This window comes from Electrophorus electricus, chromosome 20 (assembly GCF_013358815.1).
Source record: "Electrophorus electricus isolate fEleEle1 chromosome 20, fEleEle1.pri, whole genome shotgun sequence".
Taxonomy (NCBI): Eukaryota; Metazoa; Chordata; class Actinopteri; order Gymnotiformes; family Gymnotidae; genus Electrophorus; species Electrophorus electricus.
In genome coordinates, this window is record NC_049554.1 from 5660138 (window position 1) to 5683337 (window position 23200).

The 23200-nt window shown below is 46.6% G+C and overlaps 1 protein-coding gene and 1 long non-coding RNA gene across 7 annotated transcripts in view; one reads left to right on the top strand and one right to left on the bottom strand.

Moving 5' to 3' along the window:
• Positions 1–2698: 2698 nt before the first annotated feature.
• Positions 2699–3789, bottom strand: LOC118240368. Its single transcript, XR_004775367.1, has 2 exons — positions 3700–3789; positions 2699–2776 (listed from the first exon to the last, which is right to left on the bottom strand). It is a non-coding gene; the product is annotated as an uncharacterized LOC118240368 (long non-coding RNA).
• Positions 3790–5453: 1664 nt separating this feature from the next.
• Positions 5454–23200, top strand: part of si:ch211-236d3.4 (protein FAM107B) — a 20694-nt gene continuing 2947 nt past the window's right edge. The window contains exons 1-3 of one of the 6 annotated variants that reach the window (XM_035520457.1): positions 5454–5574; positions 14627–14687; positions 21595–21814. In XM_035520457.1, the coding sequence (XP_035376350.1) occupies positions 5551–5574; positions 14627–14687; positions 21595–21814 (305 nt within the window). In that variant the 5' untranslated portion in view covers positions 5454–5550. Of the gene's footprint in view, positions 5575–7167; positions 7270–8629; positions 8643–14626; positions 14688–17002; positions 17280–21594; positions 21815–23200 lie in introns of those variants that run through there. The other 5 variants (XM_035520458.1, XM_027020516.2, XM_027020519.2 and 2 more) reach the window with 5 other exon arrangements.

Consider the following 23200-nt stretch of genomic DNA (forward strand, 5'->3'; position numbering starts at 1 on the left):
CGCGTGACCCGAACGTGAACCGGCGCTATGATCAGTAAGATCTCACAGGACAAGTGAGCCGGACTCGTTTCCGGCTAACAACTTCATGATGTGATAATAATTCTGCCTCACGGGGCGCGAGACGTCACCCTCATAATGTTACGGAATGACAAACGATCCTAATTCTGGCAGACCCATTGCGCTATGCACGGAAGCAGCGGCGTTCCAATAAGGTCGTTCGATCCGAGCGGGAAAACTCCTGGCCCTCGTGGCCAAATTGGACTGAGAACAGTTTCATCAATGCACAGTTCAGCTGGAACGATGTCTGCATGTGAAATAAAGATGGCCGCTCCGCTCTTGCGCGTGGTTTTGCTTGGATAACACACGTGTGTGAAATTCTCTCTCCGTGCGAGTGTTTTTCCCTTTCATTTCTTGTTGCAATTAAAATAAAAAGGATTTGGTCATCTCATAAATATAAATGGCTCACCATCACATCTCCCACAGGACTGCATGACTAAACAGGAGAGAGAGAGCGAGAGAGAGAGAGAGAGAGAGAGAGAGAGAGACTGACTCTTTCAAGCCTTTTATCATTATTTAAGAAAAAGAAGCATTTCAAGTAGACTGACTACAAAACATCCAGTGACAGATCAAAACACACAGACGTGAGCATTATATGAAGGTCCTTCATCGTTAAAAACAAGATTTTTCTTCAGTGTTTTGTTTTTTTTTTCTTAAACCCACACTTTATCTGTGGAGTGATTTTTCAACGAGAGCGTCCAGGTGTGTTACCACTACTCCTGGATGATGAAACACCAGCGAGAAACCTGAAAACGTGAGGCCCTCTCCCATCTGGCCGGCAGCAAAGAACAGTGAATGGACACAGGTCACAGAAGTATAGGAAGCACGCCGAATCAGGCTAGCCGCTGAAAAGAGTCGGGGTAACAGACGCCCCCCCCCAGTGAGCGCGGCAGACAGGAGGCTTTCAAAGCCTTCACCACCTTTTCAATCATGCCTCTCGCCCCGCACCGATCACACTCAGTAAGAGCAAACCAGACGTGCACGGATAAAGAAATCAGATCCCAAACCTTTGTTCCCCCTGCCCTGAAGAATCCCGCGTTTACTGTGGCAGACACATCATGTTCGCGATGAAAACCAGGTTAAGTAGCCTCATTTTGCCTAAATAGAAAAGCTTTTCATCTCTAAACAAGCCCAGGGTGCTCAAACTGGAGCTATAAAACTCTTAAATAGACGACCGCTTTACAACATCGTTGAGCTTCATAAACTACCGTCTGGCCAGACCAGAAAATGTGTGAACTACCACGGGGCCCATACAGGCCCGGAGTGCTGCAGCGATGCTGCAGGACGTGTCGGGACGTGTCGGGATGTGTCTGGGCATGCCGGGATCTGACAAGTCTGGAGCTACGTCGTGTTTGATGGGCACTGCTGTGAGGTTCACTCCCTGTCCTCTGGTTATATTGCACACAAGTGCAACCGAGAATCAGCAGAGCTAATTATGGGATACAACAGCTTTGGACATAAATGTAATGAAAAAGAGAGAGCGAGAGAGAGAGCTAGAGAGAGAGAGAGAGAGAGAGAGAGAGAGAGAGACATGATAGTTTTTCTTTGCTGCCAGCTCACACCCTCTTTAGGAACTGATGATCACAGTTAAATAATCCCCCCTGCCTTCTCTCCAGAGCACACTCATTTCTTTACTGTGTATTACTGGATGTATTTATTTGGTCCCTGGTCTGATGGAGCCAGAGAGCAGGAAACTCTGGATGACGAGTGAAACGCTGCAGGTATACGCTGCAGCAAGTCTGAGGCACGAGAGGGCAGGTACCCATATGAGCGGCTCTGTGTACGCACATTTGATGAGTCAGTTTGAAGTAAGTCAGACAGAAAACATAGCGTGTTTCCTGCAAGCTGTGTCTTTTAAATTGCGGAATCGTGGTTCCTGGAGAAACTCGACGCATGTGCTTATATTTCGGAAGCACTGTCAGCAGAATTTGAATGACTGCTGGCCTCCTAACGGGCAGGTCCCCGAATGCAATCGGTTGGAACAGCTCTCATGGCCTTGTTCTGGTCTGGAGCGGGGAAGAACAGGGGCACATGGAGAATGAAGGTAGGGGAAGTCAGCAAGTGTCAGAACGCCACCAAGGTCTGAAAGGGAGCTATTATGATCTTCCAACTGTATTTTTGTAATTGTCTCTGGGTGTCAACAAGATGTTTCTTGCTAGGTGCTTTGCATTTCTGTGCCTTTATCCAACTGCTGGGCACAAATACAACACTCATATCGAATGTAACACCTTGTCCTGGAGAAGCTATTTTGATCCTCACTCAACACATCTGTGGTGGGATGGAACGCAGGTAGAGTTGGTTTTGAATTCAACTAAACCAGATTCCGACAGTAATTACTAACTTATTAACTTCTGTGTGATAAACGAAGGCTTTGATGCTACGAGAGATATTGTGCGATGCTGTGAAAGATACAATTCCCAGGCAGGGAGGGACTGCAGGCAGCGGAGGCAGTGGAACAATGCGTCGCCTTCAAATAGCTTCATATGCTCTGTACCGCATTTACATAGCGTGGCTGCACTCCAGCAGGGTCTCGCAGTCGCCAAACTCCATGCATTTCCCTTCTTTGCTTCTTTTTTTCCTCAGTTATGTACAAATTGCCTAATCATAAGATAAGGTGTAATTAAAAAAATAACTCTTTGAGTTTGAGACCACCACTCACTTTAATTTCACCATTTTAATTTTCCACGGAATCTGCTGGTGATGTGAGTCACACGCCCTGCTGAAGAGAGAACACAGAAATAATTGATGAATGAGTAATTTATTCTGAGCTAATTAAACAAAGGCAAAGTGAGTTCAAGCCCTATTCATTTGGCATATATAGTGGATTAGACGTTACATTGTTTTACTGTTAGCTTCCTTTGTTCTCTGGAATGTTTCGAGGAGAAATTTAGTATACATGCCTTGGAAGCTGATGCGTTTAGTAGCGCTACAACAGCGACTGACATCCATCTCAGTGATCAGAGAAAAACTTCCTTTTCTCTCATTGTATGTCTCCTAAATGTCTTATGTATACATGTATCCATTCATGCATCCATTCATCCATCACAGAGAACAAACGTTCTTGACATCTGATTACACGAACAGGCATTTGTAATATATATATATATTTTTTTGCCACTCGGGTTTTTGACGGATGAATAAGCTGTATTATTTTATCATACGTTGCATGCTGTCCCTCCAGTAATGGCTCCACTAGCCAGTTTTTGTTTCTCCGTGCAAATCTGGACATGGAAAGTGTTGTTAAAGGGCTTCGCCAGGAGGTGGCAGCAGTGACTCGCTCCCTCTAACTCTTATGAGACACCCCTCCCACTCCCAGTCCATTGCTGGATGTTGCACATTTTGAAGATCAGACTATATCAGATCTCAGCTGACTGTTCCAGGAATGGAGTAAGGCCGGTATTAGAAGGTGCTAACTGTACGTACATTGATGGAGGTGAGCTTGTTTCAGTATGTGAATATATACAGCATATTATCCATTGCTGTTATATTAATACTAATTCAAATTAGCACCGATTAATACTTTGTAAATGGGATTTCAACACAGAGGAGTAGAGTAGCAGTTTCTTTGGCATGGATGCAAAGGAAGTAAAGCTTTTAGGGTGTTAGCAGGGAAGCAGACAGAGACCACACACCAGTCCTTACTGGGAATCTTCAGAGGCCACACAACAGTCCTTACTGGGAGACTTCAGAGGCCACACAACAGTCCTTACTGGGAATCTTCAGAGGCCACACAACAGTCCTTACTGGGAGACTTCAGAGGCCACACAACAGTCCTTACTGGAAGTCTTCAGAGGCCACACACCAGTCCTTACTGGGAGTCTTCCGAGACCACACACCAGCCCTTACTGGGAATCTTCAGAGACCACACACCAGTCCTTACTGGGAGACTTCAGAGGCCACACACCAGTCCTTACTGGGAGACTTCAGAGGCCACACACCAGTCCTTACTGGGAATCTTCAGAGGCCACACACCAGTCATTTCTGAGAGTCTTCAGAGGCCACACACCAGTCCTTACTGGGAGACTTCAGAGGCCACACACCAGTCCTTACTGGGAGACTTCAGAGGCCACACACCAGTCCTTACTGGGAATCTTCAGAGACCACACACCAGTCCTTACTGGGAGACTTCAGAGGCCACACACCAGTCCTTACTGGGAGACTTCAGAGGCCACACACCAGTCCTTACTGGGAATCTTCAGAGGCCACACACCAGTCCTTTCTGAGAGTCTTCAGAGGGTCGTTGTGTAACTTGTCAGGCAGTTAGCCAGTGTTCCTAAACTTACAAGAATAGCTAAGCAGTGAAGGTTAAAGCAGAGACCAGATTGTTACCACAGAGAGGTGAAGTGGTGCATTGAGGTGAATGGCCTGGTCCGGATACAGCACGCTAGCTGCTGACACTAGTTAGTGCTTGTGAATCCGATAAAAGGCTTCGATAACTTTATCACTACTTTAGGCTATCGGTGCTATTATCCAGTCTGATAAAAGTCAGTCAGTAGCAATCAGTAACAATGAACTTTTACCTAATTATAGTGATGAAGTGGACAGCAGTATGTCAGTCTGTGGGTGTTAAACACACCTTTATAGCCCCATCTTCGTTCTTTAGGGGTGTGATGATAATTAAAATACTCAGAGAAAGTTCTGACTTCATTAGCGCAGAACCAGGAGGGTCACAGCTGATGAGGCTGTTCCTGAGGGGAGGCGTGGAGACATCCCGTATGCTGCTGCGTGAGCTCCTCGGACTTCAGGAGGGAAACAACTGCGCTGTCATCAGCACCGACCCAGTTGCCCAGACGGTGGCATCTGGTCCTTAGGCAAGCCAACTCCCCGAAGAGCAGCTGCAGCTCCCACCCTGACCCAGCCTTGCTCCAGCCCTCCAAGGAAAGCCTTGGGCGGCCTCTCCTGTCTCCCTGGTAGACTGCTAATCGTGACATGGAGCCTGTGTGACTCCTGATCCTCGCCTGTTACCCGGAGGCCATGCCACCGTGCGCTCTCCCGTGGGCTTTCTCCGCTGTCGCTAGCGATTAGCATAATCTGGTTGAGCCAGCTAAATCCTTAAGGGAGAGAGGGGAGCAGGAGTAGACTAGCAACAGGTGCTCCTCCTTACACCGCGCGACTCTCCTGACCCTCTCTGTCTTTCCTTCGTCCGCCCCGTTTTCTCTTTTTCTTTGCTTTTTTTTTTACACTTTTCGTTCAGCCTGACTGACTGAGTGTGACATGCTGGCTGTCTGTACCCCACGCAGCTACAGTGGACCTCTCCTGCCAAGTTCTGGTCGCGGGTCTATGCCGAAAATAAGACCATAGCGTCTTGCAGGAATACCCAACTGTTGGTAAGGTGCCAGGGGCCGGGAGACGAGCCTTTCCTCCCGCCGGTCCCACCCTCCCACGGAGCCAGGCTGACAGCAGCTGATTCAATCTGGAAGTGCCTCACCTGCCAGCGGCGCAGAGAACTGGCCAAGAAGTGCCCAGAGCAGCCCGCCAACACCCTGCTTTGGCATGGGGGCTTCGCACGGACAGAACGTAAGTGAGCGCCTGATTTCAAGGTCCCTGTTTTAAGCAGTTCTTTGCTAACGGTGTCTGAAGTCAGACAAGAGGTTGGCAGGGACCAAGGCCCATGAGACACAAACACAAATGTCAGTTGTTGTTATTTATGCATTCATCTGCATGGATAACATAAAAAAAATACTTCAATGCAAATGTGTTCTCATTTTTAATACATATTCATGAAATATTCATGTGTTTATCATAACTGTGGTTCCCATTATTGTAGTTCTAAGACCTCAAGTAGCAAGTAAAAATAAAAACAGGTTTTTTCTGGGTTGAGATTATCAGCAATGCAAGAATACATTTATGCATGCACAAGGTCAGTGGGCTTTGTATTTTGGATCATATCTCAACAGCTACTTTTCCAGATTTTGTATGAAATAGTAACATGGTGTGCATGGCTCTCACACCCCCTGGTCCTGCTCCATGGTGCCCACTGTTGCCAGTGTTCACAAATATTTGAGCGATGAGGCTTGCCACACGTGTGCAGCAGGCGTGGAGTGGGGTTTGGCGGGTCCAGCCGAAGTTTGACTCTGTCTGGAAAGCCTGCTGGTGACAGCTGACAGCTGCTTGTGAGGGGTTTACTGTGGGATTATGGGATGCGCAAAGAGCTTGTTTTTACGTCGAGGAATTAGTCAACATTTGACTGTCAGACATTAGACGAAATACGTGTGCCATAACCTAAACAAAAAAACCCACGATTGACCTCATCTACAGCAGCGGTCCTAGTGGAGTAGTTTGTGTAGAATAGTTCTGTCTGGGAGTCCTAGTTTCACCAAAACTAAGACCTGCTTCTAAGCTCATCAGTGGTGGTCCTGACATGCTCTTCAACATTCCAAGCCACTGCACACGAGGCCTCATCTACAACACCCCTCACTCACTCTGTCAAATAAAGACATAACTGACTTGCCGCCGAAAATACTACTGGCCGCTAAGTGCTAGTTCTGCTGTATTAATGCACCTGGTGGTGTCTGTAAATGTCGGATGTGATCTACCGCTCCATCTGAGGAGCTGTCTGTGCCTCTGCATCAGTAGGAAGGCGTTTACGAGGGAGACGTATATGGTAAGGTACGCGGTGCATGCGTGCAGAGTGAATGTGTAAGGCGTGAATCTGGAGAGTGAGAGGCAGAGAGGGAATGTGTGAGCAGGTGGACGGAGGGGGTGGTGATGTGATTAGCTCGGGAGCTGAAATGTCAGAAAGGTTCTGTGCTGTAATTTCATCTTCTCTGCGCCAGCTTCCGGGCAGCTTGGCATGAGCTGAATGCCACTCCCAGTGCTGGTGTGGTGCTCCCTACACACATTTCAATCACACATCGGGAAGAGGACCTATTTGGGAGGAACATTTTATGTCCTCATATCTTGAGCAGCCTCCCTAATCTGAATCAACTACTTTGTTTGGGGTCTTGGAAATGAATGTCAGGAGTCATAATGTTGGCTTTTGTCCCGCTGCTTATCGCGTATGATTTAATTAAATCTTTGTGCGGCTTCGTCCCTTTTCAAGGCTCGGGCCGTTTCATGCATGGCTGAGCCCAGCTGGATTGGCAGTTCCCTGGGCTGGATCCAGGCCGTGTCCATGCGCAGTACAGCCACGGACAGCTCTAGATGCAACCAGCAGGACAGCAACCAGCAGGACAATTTTACCACAATGGCTTTCGGGTTACACTTGTGCAGGTACATTTACCAAGCTTTCTGTTAGCCAATCCACAGTTAGTACAGAGGTGGGTGGTCCCTCTGTTCTTTCTATTAGCCAATCCAGAGTTCATACATGGGTGGGTGGTCGCTCCATTCTTTCTGTTAGCCAATCCAGAGTTAGTACAGTGGTGGGCGGTCCCTCCATTCTTTTTGTTAGCCAATCCAGAGTAAGTACAGAGGTGGGCCATTCCTCCGTTCTTACTATTAGCCAATCCAAAAAAACACAACTTCTTACTACCACTTAGTGTCAGCATGCGGCCTCCCAGCTACTATATTTGACTTTGCTTCTAGTCTGAGAAATCTGGGTCACAGGTCTGAGACAGATTAAGCCAATCAGCAAGATAAAAACAATTAACCAGAAAGAACTGAACTCTGAAGGAACCGGTGTTTGGGTTCTAAACTGACAGATCTTTGTAAGGACATTCCTGCTTCAGACGAGTGAGTTATATAATCTGTTTATTGAGGGGTTCGGATGAACCAAGTGGAGCAGGTTACAAACCACAACAAAAGAACATGATTAATTACATTTATTTTAATGATGAGAGAGACCAAAACAATAATAACAATAATAAGACCCAGTAGTATCCTGACCCTAGAAACAACCTCGCTCTAGACACCTAAACCACCTAAACCATCACATCAGTAAATAATGAACAAGTGCAGAAAAGCTGTGGATTGTTATATGTATTTCCAATACAAGACTGTAGAAATCTCGCCTTTCTGACTGGATGTGCATTCGTACTTATGCAGGCTTACACACACGACGCATTTGTGGAAAATACTGTCTACTTTCTGCTCCTGGTTGTTGTAATACAAATAGTATTTGCCTCAGTTTCAATTTCCATTTCCAAGGTCTGGGTAGGTCAGTAAAACTTTTAAGCAAACCCCAGGCCCCAGCAGGTAAATGAGACTTACAGAAGTGGGTGTCAGATCCGCTGTTCGTTTCTGGGTTAGGAGACAGAGAGGAGAGGTTGGCTCCTGTTCATGCTGACAAGGCCCACCAGACCTGGACACGCAGGGTCACCCATGAGACCCTGTAAGCAGATCTGACCGTAATGAGGCTCGGCCCGACAAACAAACCACTCTCTGATCCCTGCCTCAGCCAAGAAATCTCAGTCTCTCTCTCTCTCTCTCTCTCTCTCTCTCTCTCTCCATTAGAGTATAAAGGTCCAGAAATAGGAAGCAGCCTTTAAGTTGGAAGGTTTTTTTTTTTTTTTGTGGGTCACATCACAAGACAGCCGTTCATCGGAGACGTTTGGAATGTGGAGGTTTGAGAACTACAAAGTGTGATTTCATGCTTCTGTGTTCTCAAATTGGATTTTTTTTCTTTACCAGGTTTTGAGGAAGATGAAGTAAGTGCTAGTTTCTGGCAGTTACTTAATACTTGCGGTCACAACCCCTTATTCATGGTTGGAGAGGTAGTTTAGGGTGCAAAAGAGGTGGAACCTTGGCTGTAAATGTTGTCTGCCTACCCTCTACAGAGATCTAAACCAGCACAGACAACACAAGGGACAGTCTTAACAACTTAGAATTATTTGAATTTTTATCAATTCTTTATTTATAGATATTTATGTCATGTCATAAAAGCTCGTTAACTCTGGGAGTTCTGTGTTCTGGGAATGATTCAGATATTACTGACTTTGATATCAGTTCCAGAAATCAGTGGGTAATCCAAACCGCCCATTTGATAAAGGCCAGTAACAGTGAGAGCGCTGTATGTGCACTCGAACTTCATTCCAAACACATGGCATCCAGTCAGGTGAGGTTTGGTGTTTAAGAAGAATCCAGTCTGCACTAGAGCCTGTGTTTTGATTTCTTAAACAAGACTATCATCAGATATATTTCTTGGTTTGTGTCTAAACAAACAGTCCCTAATGAAACATACAAACTGTAACAACAGCTGCTATTGCCATTACTCTGTGTATGTGTGGATTTATGTGTGTGTGTGTGTGTGTGTGTGTGTGTGTGTGTGTGTGTTGACTGGTTGCCATGACTACAGTTTCACCATCAGAAGTCCGTTGGTTTGATCATCAGAGTGTTATTTACTAAGCAAGACGTTTCTTAGTAAAACCCGTGAAACCCGTAATAAGCACCATTACATTACAGGTATACAGCTGAAATAGGTATTGTGTAGCTTCAACTATTCCCACTGCAAATAACACTAGTTAATTTTCTGTCTTCACACCCTCATTTAAACCTCCTCTAATGAAATGACCTAACTTTAATAGACTTCTATAGGTTAAAGTAATGGAGATTAGACAGGTTTAATGGAGCTTTACCAGAGCTGTTTTAACCACAGCATGCACCTCGTAGGTCCATCAGGTCCTCAGTCACCTTCATACACACTGACATGAGCCAGGTGTACCCAGCTAAGGCAGATGGTGTTCATTATCTCTCTCACACACACACACACACACACACACACACACACACACACACACACACACACACACACACACACACACACACACACACACGCACATGCACAACCCCGCACACACACACATGCACACCCCCTCGCACACACACACGCGCGCGTACGTGCACTCATGACCGCACACACACACACACACACACACACACACACACACACACACACACACAAACACCATGGTGCTGTTATTAAAGCACCAATATGAGATAGCCTCAACAACAGTGTTATTTGCATAACAATACACAACAGAACACCCTGTTACTAAAGAAAATGTTCTTTACTGTGAAGGAAACGTATCAAACCCAAATCATCCCATCCTGGGAAGCCACAGAAGTGCAGAGTTCATCATTTTTCCCCCCACGGTTTTACACACCTGATTGCATAGCACTGTGGCTTTAAAAACTCTGAAGAACTGCTGACTGAATCTCTCCGCTCACCGAAATGCGCCGCACAATCACTACACACTACAGAAGACCAATACCTTGAGCTTACTAACAAGCTTTTGCGACAAAAAAGATTCATGTGCACCCATTACGTCATATGTTAATTGGGAACTGTCAGCATCTGACTTTGCAGTTTTGCATTTACTATTATTTGGCACACAAACCGTGTATTGTAGGGTCACTGTCACTGTGCACCTGTGACCGTGCTGTGTAATGCAATTTATATACTGTCCACAAGGGGGCAGAGTCAGGCTACTTGCGAGGGAAGAATCTTGCACCTGGTCATTTCTTGTGACCTGCATCTGGATCGTATCCTAAGGATTTTAAACGGATGTATTTACAGTTTGGCCAACCCCGGAGCGGGTGTGACTGGTACCAGAGAGAACAGTGAACACTGCAGTGCTGCACCTCTGAGCCCACAGTCAGCTGCAGTATCGAGTCGATCCATAGCTTTGGTGAACCAAAAACCGGACGGTTGTTATGGCTTCTATTTGGCTTGTAACCCTTGTGCCAAAAAAGGAGACAAAACGGGGGGAAAAAAAACGAGATTTTAGGTCCAGCTAAGGAAGTCGAAGCTATTGTTTTCCATGAGTGACATTACACTTTTCTCACGCGAGACAGTAACAGCTCCACCCTGATGTGCAGCGTAGGGCTCCTGCCCCCTGCACCACCTACACCACCCACGGCCCTGTTTCCTGGGCGTCACCACGTCCTGTCTGGAAACCCGCGAGGAACGCTTTGTAGTTTACAAGGAGTCTGTGGCTCAGGTCGCGGCGCTGTAAGCATCTGTAGAGTCTCCAATTCACGCTCTCGGCACGCCTGCCTGGTTCACTGACGCCAGACCAGGTTTCACTGGACGCAGACCAAAGCAGCAATAATGCCAAGTTGAGCAGGTCTGAGAAACTGGCGAGTGCCAAAGGCGGTTGATAAGGGCATAGTCTGCAGGAGGACGGGCATAGCTGAACAGGACTGCCACTGGTGACAGGTTGCCCTGTGTGAGTCAAGTTTAGGGTCAGTTGGCACAGAGGTTATGAATGCCAGTGGTGTTGTGTGACACATGAGCACACACAAAAACATGCAAGTAAACAACCGAAAACACCAAGAGGAACGCACACACACACTCGCACCCGCATACACACCCACGTACATTCACACACACAAACACGCACACACACACACACACACACACTTATAAGAACCTGCTCATACACAGCCAACACCTCCCGTCCTCGCTGAACAACATGCCCTCTCGTGCTGCAGCCCAACACCCACTACGTTTAAGCTCTTTCATGTCTTGCTTTCATCTCATCAGGAGAGATCGTTACTGACTCTGTCTTTCCTCTCCTGGCCGAGAACTTCCCTACCTTCAAGGCTTTTAAGTTCGTAACAGTCACCAGGGGACCAGGGGTGGTCGGCATCTGCTGTCGCCTGACTCCTGACTTCACATGACTTTGGTGCCTTGATATTTCCTCGAGTAAGTGAGACGTTAGTTATCGTTTTATCCAAGCATCGAAGTTGCACCAAATAGGGGTGTAACTTGGCTAGGAGCTGAAAACCGGAATGGCAACCCAGAGATAATTCTCCATCCATCTCTCGTTCTAACCCTTGCACTCTGTGCACGTTACCCCCCCCGTATGTCGGTCAGGACAGGCTTCGGGGTATTAAGCCGCTGACCCGTACCCACTGCCTCTGGTCCTGTCTGCGGGTAATTGGAGCGCGGCACCCCTCCCTCGCCACGGCCTGCACTAATTGTTTTGCGTTGTCTGAGAAACCCGAGAATCTTCGGCTTGCGACCGGCGCACCGGAGCGTGGCCGAAATCTGCAAGACACCCTCCTGTTCTGTTCGCTCCTCATTAAGGGGATGCTGTATCACTGCGCGAGCACCCTTTCCGAACAGAGTAAATAAAACATACGCAGAGAACGGACAGGCCCAGGGGCAGGAGAGGTCAAACGGTCCGCGCGACTCGAGTCCGGAGTCTGCCCGCCGGGCCGCTCATGGCAACAGCTAGCACACGTCACGCTCGGGTACTCTCGCACTGCAGATGCCAGATTGCATTGGCTGCCACCTCCGTTCTGCACATCGCCACGACAGAGATGCAGAGCCGTGATTCCGTCTGGCCAGTGAGGTCATGCGCTGTTGCCATACATGTGCTAGCTTCATCTGCTTCATCTGCGTTAGCTACTCTAACATTTTAACATACTCCACCACACCCACAGTCTGTGTAATATACCATGCAATTTCGCAAACTCTTCAGAAGGACATCAGCTCACAGGCCTAATTATACAAGGGAAAATCAATTCCCGTTCATTTTGCATTGGAGAGGCCACACAGTAAATCTTCATTTGCATGGTCCTCTGCGGTGGCACGGAGTTCAGCCTCCACTGCGAGCCGCTCCGAACATGGATCCAGTCTCTTTGCCTGTAAGATCACTGAAATTCGCCTGCCTGGTTATTAGCACGGGCTTAGCATCTTACACCCTCTTAGTTAGCCTCTGTTGCTCATAACAGCTCTAAGCCTTGCTAATGCCAGTAGCAAAATATGCAAATCCTCTTAAAACACGAGGGAATTAATTACATTTCGATCAAATGTGCTTGCTAAGTTGAGACTGAAGCCTGATGGTAGGACATGCTATTCGTTTGACTATGATCCTGTACAGGTAGAACATGTTTGTGAAGTGCTGATGCACTTATGTCAGTTTCCAGACAACATGTCACAAAGCACACGAACTTGAGAGATGTACTTACCATAAATGATGTGGGCTGCCTGTGTTTGTCATGTACTTATTTTTATGTCTTTCTAATCCAGAAGGAAAAGCCTGACCAGTGTATGCTGTACATAAAGGACTTTTGTTGCCAAGGATACTGATATTACCATAATATGCAATATTATACAGTAAGTTGCTAGAGTGTCTTGACCATCACACACCTACACCGTAATGGACCATAAGCACAGTTTCCAGTGGAGTGCTAGAGTTATAGTGCAATAGTGTGTGGCGGCAAGACAGCGAGAGCCTTGTGGGGAAACCACGTCTGAGCAGTTCTCTCCATCTCTCCTAGCAACCGGCAAGTAGCAGCGGCAACATCCATTCATTCTGTCAAGGCCTTTCCAAAGGGTTAGAGCTAAATCTAAGAAAAGGCCGGGGTTTACTGAGAGCAAGGGTATTGGAGTAGAGAGAGAGAGAGAGAGAGAGAGAGAGAGAGAGAGAGAGAGGGAGGGAGGGAGGGAGAGAGAGAGAGAGAGAGAGAGAGAGGGGGAGGGAGGGAGAGAGAGAGAGAGAGAGAGAGAGAGGGAGGGAGGGAGGGAGAGAGAGAGAGAGAGAGAGAGAGAGAGAGGGGGAGAAGGAAGGGGGAGAGAGACAGAGAGAGAGAGAGAGAGAGAGAGAGAGAGAGAGAGAGAGAGAGAGAGAGAGAGAGGGCTGTAACAGAGGTAAGGGAACATGGTTCACATGTTTTGTTCACTGGAACTTAAATCTTCAGGTTAGTTTCCGCTACATGTTCCTCTCTCATGCAGCGACCAGTCCAGGCCTGAACTCTCGCCGTGGCGTTTGGTGCCACACCAGAAGACTCTATTTCAGATACTTTAAAAGGATCAGCACATCCAACCATCAAACTGACGTCCTGAGTCTCGATCTGTTTTGTCTCGTTCATAGTATGCATTTGCAAATTAGACAACTCGTCTCGTGTTTTTCCAGCAGAATCAAGTTTCATGCCCAGACAAAGGGCTCCAATATTTCTGCGTAACCGATCACAAAAAATTGATCTGGAACTCGGAGGAGCTGGTGTACAGTCCCAAGCAGGAAGATGAGAGTCACTTGAGAGCTTCTGTACTCTTAATTAAGAGGGATCTTCACTTTGGGCTTTTCCAATTGAAACAGCAGGGGGGCTCTCTCCTTGATTGCTTGATAGGGTTTTTTTTTTTTTATTGGGTATCAGAAGGTTCCACAGCCTCTAACTCAAATGGGACGGCCCTAATGTCAAGTAATCTTTTCATTACAAATTGACGATTAAAGTCCTGCATGGCTATGGAGAGGAGTGGAAGGGCAGAGATATCCTGATATGGAGACACTTAATCGAATTGAAATGAAGTGTGGGAGGGGTCCATTAATTCCCACTCTAGCAGCAGGGAATACGAGCCTGTGGTTAGCGATATAAGCCGCCTCAGACCATGTGTCCCAGACTTCTGTGGAGGTTGTGTTTAAAATGTGAAATGCTAGAACGCTACCACCTTTGCTTTAGTGTTCTACACACCCTAAATCTGGAACAACCATGTAGGCACCTAAAGGGAGTTTGGAGTCTGTTTTCAGTGGCAGCTTCCAGAACGGTCTGTCAGAGTGGGGTTAGACAGCTAGCTCACTCTCTCTCTCTCTCTCTCTCTCTCTCTCTCGCTCCTTCTCTCTCTTTGTCCTCTTCCGTCCCTCTCTCTCCTTCTTTCTCTCCATCCCTCCCTCCCTCCTTCCAGCAGAAGCCCTATAACAACAAGCAGCTGAGTGTGAAAAGTGGAAGCCGCATGAGTGGTGTGGGTAAGTCCGCGCTCGGGTTTCAGTCCTCCAGCACAATAATGGCACCACGCATGGTGAGATAACAACCCCGGTGAACTGCCATGCACCGCCGTTGCCGTTATGCCATTACTCACATGTCACAGCACACACAGGACGCCTCACGACGCCCCACTGTGTTTACAGAGCTAAGCGATGTATAGGCCTCTGTTCTGGATTCACTGTTGCTGGCTTTAAAAATGATTTAAAACAATGCATCATATAAACAGCTTAACAGGCACAAAAACTTTGAAAAACACTGCAGTTTTTTAGTTTTGCAGATTTCATCATCTTTAAAAATACTTTTTTTTTTTTTAAATCAAGTATTAAACTGTGTTTACTAATAGATGTAGGACAGAGCACACAAAGCTTTGAATATTCATAATTAAGCTGAATAAGATCTAAAGTCCTGAGATATATGTATTCCAGTCTGAGATATATGCTTCCCAGTACGAAGTATATGCCTACCAGTATGAAGTATATTCCTTCCAGTATGAGATATTTGCTTTCCAGCATGAAGTATATGCTTCCCAGTATGAAGTTTATGCCTACCAGTATGAGATATATGCCTCCCAGTATGAGATATATACCTTCCAGTCTGAGATATTTGTCTTTCAGTATGAAGTATATGCCTCTCAGTATGAAGTATATTCCTTCCAGTATGAGATATTTGCCTTCCAGTATGAAGTATATGCCTTCCAGTATGAGATATATGCCTCCCAGTATGAAGTATATATCTTCCAGTATGAACTATATGCCTTCCAGTCTGAGATATATGCTTCCCAGTATGAAGCATATGCCTTCCAGTATGAGATATATGCCTTCCAGTATGAGATATTTACCTTCCACTAGTAGATATTTGCCTTCCAGTCTGAGATATATGCCTTCCAGTATGAGATATATGCCTTCCTGTATGAGATGTTTAACTTCCAGTATGAGATATATGCCTTGCAGTATGAGATGTTTACCTTCCAGTCTGAGATATTTGCCTTCCAGTATGAGATATATATCTTCCAGTCTGAGATATATGCCTTCCAGTATGAGATATTTACATTCCAGTATGACATATTTGCTTTCCATTATGAGATATATAACTTCCAGTCTGAGATATATGCCTCCCAGTATGAAGTATATGCCTTCCAGTATGAGATATATGCCTCATAGTATGAGATAAGACTTCCAGTCTGAGATATATGCATCCCAGTATGAGGTATATGCCCTCCAGTATGAGGTGTATACCTTCAAGTATGATATTTGCCTTCCAGTATGAGATATATGCCTTCCAGTATGAGGTGTATGCCTTCCAGTATGAGATATATATCTTCCAGTCTGAGATATATGCCTTCCAGTATGAGATATTTACATTCCAGTATGACATATTTGCTTTCCATTATGAGATATATAACTTCCAGTCTGAGATATATGCCTCCCAGTATGAAGTATATGCCTTCCAGTATGAGATATATGCCTCATAGTATGAGATAAGCCTTCCAGTCTGAGATATATGCATCCCAGTATGAGGTATATGCCCTCCAGTATGAGGTGTATACCTTCAAGTAGGGTTAGGGTTAGGGTTATAGGCCTCATAGGCCTCCTGCTATGAGATATATACCATCCAGTATGAGCTATTTACCTTCCAGTATGAGATGTTTGCCTTCCAGTATGAGATATATACTTTCCTTTATGAGGTATATTCCTCCCAGAATGAGGTATATGCCTCCCACTATGAGATATATACTTTCCAACATAAGGTATATGCCTTCAAGTATAAGATAATTGCGTTCCAATATGAGATATTTGCCTCCCAATATGAGATATATACTTTCCAGTATGAGGTATATGCCTTCCAATACTGCTCTTGCCTAGATGGTTGCAGTAAGTAAATAACCTGCAGATAAACATTTAAAGGTTTGTTCAACAGCCACACAGAGGAAATGTGTATGTGTGCGCGTGCGTGTGTGTGTGTGTGTGTGTGTGTGTGTGTGTGCGCGCGTGGATTTATAAAGTCCAATATAAGTTTGAGGGTTGATCTCAGTACTGAGAGAAACAGAGAGAGATATAGATGTTAGTTCCTCAACCCTTCAGTATCAGACTCCTGCCTACAGGCAAGCAGTTGCAGTCTGGGCATGGGGGCGGGGTTTAGGAGGGGAAACAAAAGAGAGTGTGAGAAAGAGAGAGAAAAGAAGGCAGAGACAGAAAGAGAGAAAGAGTTTCCCTTGTGTACAAGTGAGAGCGAGAGAGGGGCGTGGCCTAGGAATGCCCATCAAGTCATGTGACTGTTTACATCTGAGGGGAAGGGCAGAGCAGCATGAGCATGTGTGCAGTGCAGCACAGGCACCAGAGAAACGGCCTGCAAAAACACACACCCTCCCACACACGCACTTACACGCACACACACTTGCACAGACATGTAGCCTCTCTCGGAGTGGCCAGTACATACACATTCATACACACACACACACACACACGAACGCACGCGAGCGCGAACAGGCAACAGAAGAATGGATCACAGCATAGGACACAAACTCTACCCAGAAAGCCCCCCTAGCCGACCGCGGGACGTACTGGTGAAGTCAGGTAAGGTGACCTGCTCTAGCTTCACGCCCACACTACCTGAGCATGTGTTCCAGGTTTACTGTTGTTGTACTAAAAGTAGGACACTCTGAGCTCAGACGGCAGGCTCCAGGCTCTGGTGTTTGGTTGCCGTGTTGAGCGTGTCCATCGGTGTGGGTTCAGCAACCTGTGGGAGCACTGTGCTTGGCACTGGAGATGATGTCAGCTGAAGCAGACTGGTCTCACGTTCCACTGCAGATCAGGGCTGAAAGCAGTGAAGTTTGGAAATGCACGTTTCTACGGTAAACGCCTCTTAAACGCTCAGATGTTTAGATGGGCAGATTTCTGTGATTACTCAGTGCAAATAACAGAAGTTCCCCCAGGGCGCAAACAGGAAGGCAAACAGGGGCTAAATACTTGATCTATGTCAAACAGCCTTACACACCGTAAACCAGACACCAGAAGAAGCCATTTAGAAATCTGTGCGGTTCAGTGTGAGTGTGAGTGTGAGTGTGTGTGTGTGTGTGTGTGTGTGTGTGTGTGTGTGTGTGTGACAGCGAGAGAGAGACAGAAAATAAGTCAAAACTAAAAGATCATACAAGAGATCTACTAGAGGTGGGATTACTGCCTTTGTTTTTTGTAGTAAGCGGTTTGTAGCCACTTTAGTATGTTATTTAGGGCTGCTGTGAGCTTAACATCCTAAACAAATCGCTTCAGAGGACGCCAAAAAGTTAATCATTAAAATTCATGCTTCAAAGCAAAAGGTTTCCCTGAATGGTTGACAGGGTTCCTGCATTTTTACACCCATTTCACAAAGTACCTGCTACATATATTTCATGACAGATGACATACCACCAGAGAGTATAATAAAGTTTTATTTTAACTGAAGTTAAAAGACAGTTTATTAAAGGCACACGTTTGTGCCATATTGACAAAGTACTTTCGCAACTGTTGCCTTCATTTTTTTCTACTGGTCCAGTGTTTGCTTTAGCAGGAAAAAAGCACAAGGTTCACATAGTCTTCATCCTGACCACTGGCCACCGTAGTAAACTGCCCTGTGCATATTTGCACAGCTATCTGAGGAAGAGCCGTCAGCACAAACACACCTTCCAACAGCACGTGCCGCTTGCTCCTCGCTGCCTTGAGGACTTTCTCATTCTCAACGAGCCTTATTTTTAGACCTGCATGCATATTTTAAAATCGCGTTCTTCCATTAAAACATCTCTTTATTGATATTTTTGTAAGTGGGGTTTTATGTCCATGAAAGCCGAGGGCTTGGATCTTGGTCAAAGCTTTTGTAATGGTAATTCCCTGTGTGAACTGCCAGTCTCAATCCTGTGGTTTGCCAAGGGTCAACATTCAGAGTGGATTATGGGAAACTAGCCCCCCGTTCCCTTCAGCACACACACACACACACACACACACACACACACACACACACACACACACATCCCCACCCCATTTCCTCCCCCACATGGGAGAGCAGCAATTCTGGGCATCCCCAGAGACCTCTGCTGTCGCCTTGACAACAGCCAGACCCCTGTTTGTATACACTCGGAGGAGGGAGTAAACTGTTGTAGAAGTGTCTTTAAAGGGCACCCGTGTGTGTTGGTGAGCAAGGACGGATCACTAGGGCCCTGCGCTGAATAACGACCTTCCACTGCCTGTGCAGCGGTGACAGTACATTACGGTCGAAGGCCGGGACACGTTTAAGAGCGCAGACACGTCCGTGCTCGCTCGCTCTGCTTCTTCCCCTCTCGAATGATCGCGACGTGTTCGAACAGCGCCTTTGCCACGGCCCTTCCGTGGGTTCCGCTGTGTCTGAGGCGGGGATCCAAGCCTGACTTACCTGGCTGTCAAAATGACCACGAAACGCAATTGAATTAACGGTCTACATTTCCTGGAATCAGATGGCCTGGTGGGGCCGAACATGTTAAGTGACTGGCAAGGCCTTCGGTGAGGTAGCTAAACGCATCCTGGCAGTAAAAGGAGACGATATTAACTTTCAGAACAAGCCCAGAGAGCTTTTGCTCCTGCTCTGCATGTCATAGATATCTAATCAATGAGTACACGGATCCCCCCGCAGAAGAACAGTCGATTTGCTTCGAGATCTCGTTACCTTTCTGGCCCATTCTTTATGCCATCTCGCACTCTTCCTCTCTCTCTCTCACTCTTTCTCTACTGTCTTACTTCCTCTTGTTCTTTCTTTCTCTCTGTCTACTGTCTTTGTCTCTCTCTCTCACTCTTTCACTCACTCTGTGTGTGTGTGTGTCTCTCTCTCTCTCTCACACACACACACCCACCCACACCCTCCTTAACAAACATCTCCATGAGGGTTTATTTGAGCATATGAACTTGTCAGCACTAGACACTACATTCCATTCACGTTCTCACACAGCCCATCTGTTTTTTATTGCTCTGGTATGGAGTCTACACCATAGAGAAGGATATTTTATATCGTTTCAAACACGTACTTGTCATTGCTGTCGTTGTTTTAATCCCAGCCAGCCCTCAAACACGCTCCTCCGAGATGGGGAACAAGAATTTGTTCATTAGTCACCCCAGCAAAATGACCCGGTTCATTCAAACCTTAACATCTGCCGCGTTTACATCATCGCAAAGCTACGGCTTTGCCGGGTTACGTTTCACTCCAAAGACGTGGGTGGAGGTCTTTAACACGTGGGTCTGTCCTGAAGCTTTGGGTTTGAGAGTCAGTCTCCGTTCCCTGGACACTTGAACTGTCCCGCCAGAGGCTCCGTGGACCTCACAACAACAGTGATGACAGCAGCATGTATGGATCTTCCGGTCATTCTCTGACTCATTCCCTGGAGCTCATGATCAAGGAACTCATAATTACCTGAAGAACTGGATCCAGTTTGCTGGAACAGGGAAGGAATCTGTGGTGTAGCTCCCAAACTGGTTATCTGTGCGTTAGAGCTGACAAAGCTGTTTGATGACAGCATTTATCTTCTCTGATTACGTGGACCATTTCGCAAAGCTCTACTTACACTTCACGTAGGGTAACGTGACTTTCCCAAGGGTGTAGTAACTTACCAGGACATGTACCCAAGATTTCTGGACACTGGGCTACCACACTTCCTGTCCCTGGCTATAGGACTCCAAAATGTAACCACGGCAAAGTGCGATCTCAAACGCTGCAGGGACAGGCGAGTGCGGTTCACTGGCTAGGCGACTCTGGAGCCTTCGTCATCCATCATGCTCCTCCATGGAGGAGCTGTGATTTGCAGGTACTCCCGATTCAAATCCATTGTGCTGGTGGTTTTAATATTGAATAGTGGAGATGATCTCTGGTTCCTCCTCAGACCCCGGCATTGTTCGGACCCGGCCTCTACGCATATGACACCTGATCTTTTTCCACTGCCGAGCTGCTCAGGTTCACTTCACCTTTAGTCTTTGCCGGTCGTAAAGAGACGAAGGAGACCGTGTTGTTTTGGGGTCTGCCGGGTCATCTCGTGGGAGGGCCTGGGCCAGCGTGAGGCTTAAAATAAACCTGCCCACATTCATTGAGATGCACCGAGCAAGGAACTGGATTTTACACCTGTATTAAACGAATCTCCTGGCCTACGTTAAATGACCTTGTCAGTGTTTGGCTTGGTCCTAGCGCAGATACGGAGATGTCAGGGTTTCATTCTGTGTTAAGGCAGCAGGGTTTTGGTAAATTTCTCAAAAAGCGGTTATTTAATTTTGAAGTCTTTAGACTCATGTACTCAAGCGGAATTTTATTCATTTGGTACACGTGCACTGTAAGGTAGGGCAAAGCACACTGGAGGCCTGCTGGTCTGGTTTGGATGGCTAAATTGCTGGGTTCAGCAGACAGGAAATGGGTCTCAGGAATTTCCTCCATAATCCAAAGGAACATAAACAATCTTAAGAGGCCGTTCACCTATTACCGCCACTGAGGTTTCTCTCTTTCCATCTCTTTCTCTCTCCATCTCTCCCCCTCTCCCTCTCTCCCCTTCTCTTTCCATCTCTTTCTCTCTCTCTCTTTCTCTCACTCTCTCTCTCCATCCCGCATTGTGCAAAATCACATTTATAACCTCATCTGTAGTATTGGACAGCCAGACCCCACACCACTGTGTTTGTACAGGGTGTGTTATGGTTATGTAGCATGAACCTTTGAAATGACAGTATCTATAGGAACTCATTGAGCTCAGCTTGGCCTCACTGAGACTCTGCTCATAACACACTCTGAGAGATCTCTGTCTCTCAGCACAAATTCACTTCAGTAGTGCCCTTCTTGGCAAGAATTGTCAGGTTGCACTGATGCCTTATTGCGTAATGTAATGGTGTGTTTTTTTCTGGGTTCCTCTTACCGCAGCCTCAGCGTATGCGAATATCCAATGGGAACAGCCACACCAGCCTGGTGAACCGCTACAGTTCCCACGCAGGGAGCGCCTTGCGGTGGCCAGCTATGCCACACAACCCGACCAAGTGCAGGGTGACGATGACCTCATCAAACCCAAAAAACTCATCAATCCAGTGAAAGCTTCAAAAAGTCACCAGGAGCTCCACCGAGAACTGCTCCAGAACCACAGACGGTATGAGGACATACGCACACGCGTCTAGACATACACACATGCACACACACACACATGCCTAGACACACACGCACACGCACACAGACAAGCAAACATTTCCATGTGCACAAACACCTATACAACACAAATATTGTCGGTACACAGACATGTCTGCTAGAACACATGTCTCACAGACACACTGCAATAAACTGGTCAAAGAACTCACATTCAGGCTTCTCGCTCTCCCACTCTCACGCTCTGAACCAGCTCGTCATGAGTGTTCTATACCTTTCCCTCCAAGTATGGCTTGGCTTGAAATACTCCTAGTCCCAGCGTGTTCTGCTGTTCCAGTGTGTTTCCTTCTGTTCTGCTCATGGCAGGTCTCTAAAGATGCCAACATACTGTACAGTTGCTCAGAACCGCAACCCAGTCTGACGGTCACAGGTGCGACTTTGAGGCAGAGGCAGAGGCTTTTGCTTGGTGCTGTGGATATGACACCCAGTGCTGGTTTGATAGGGCAGTAAAGCAACTGGCACAGAATCCGAGCTGGAGCGTCTCTGCTTATCAACAGCATCTCACACACACACGCGCACACACACACACACACACACACACACACACACACACACACACACACACACACACACACACACACACACACACACACACACACACAAACAATCTGTTTCATCTACTAAAAAACACATCCACACTACATATGTAAGTAAAACTTCATGCAAAGCAGTGATTTTAGAGACATTCGCTGACCTATGTATGGTGCTACATGGTAAAACTGCAGATCGACATCCGTGCAGATCTACATCCTTGTCTGTGGATTCTCAGGCCAAATTCACTCAGGAATCAAATTCCCTTATTAAAGCTTCCTTCTCACATGGTTCATTGTGCAACCTGATATTTCAGGTTGAATGTAAGACACAACAGAACTGTATACAACGCAAATGAAAGAAGAAAAAAAAGACCTTGTTAAATGCGTTGGCTGAAGTGTGGTATTCTAAAACTCCACCGAACCTCCGCTTTGTGGTTGTGTCCTAACACACTCTCTCTCTCTCTCTCTCTCTCTCTCTCTCTCTCTCTCTCTCTCTCTATGTTCAGAAATTGAATTCTGAATAAGCATTCTGAACAAGGGTTCCATAGTTGCCTGGTAACCACGGCTACAATGGCTCCCCTCCCAAGAATGAGCTGGCAGCCTTCAGCTAAAACCCTCCCCATTGAGAACACACTCATCATCCATGTGGGGCACCGGTGTGGGCAAAGCCCCTCAAACTGCCCAACAGAGCCATCTTTATCCCCTCTACCTGCTCGGACATTGTTGCTTTAAGCAGGGTTTTAAACAGTCCAGCCAGACAAGAGCACTGTTGAGCCTGCGTTCCTGGTGTCCTCCGGGTC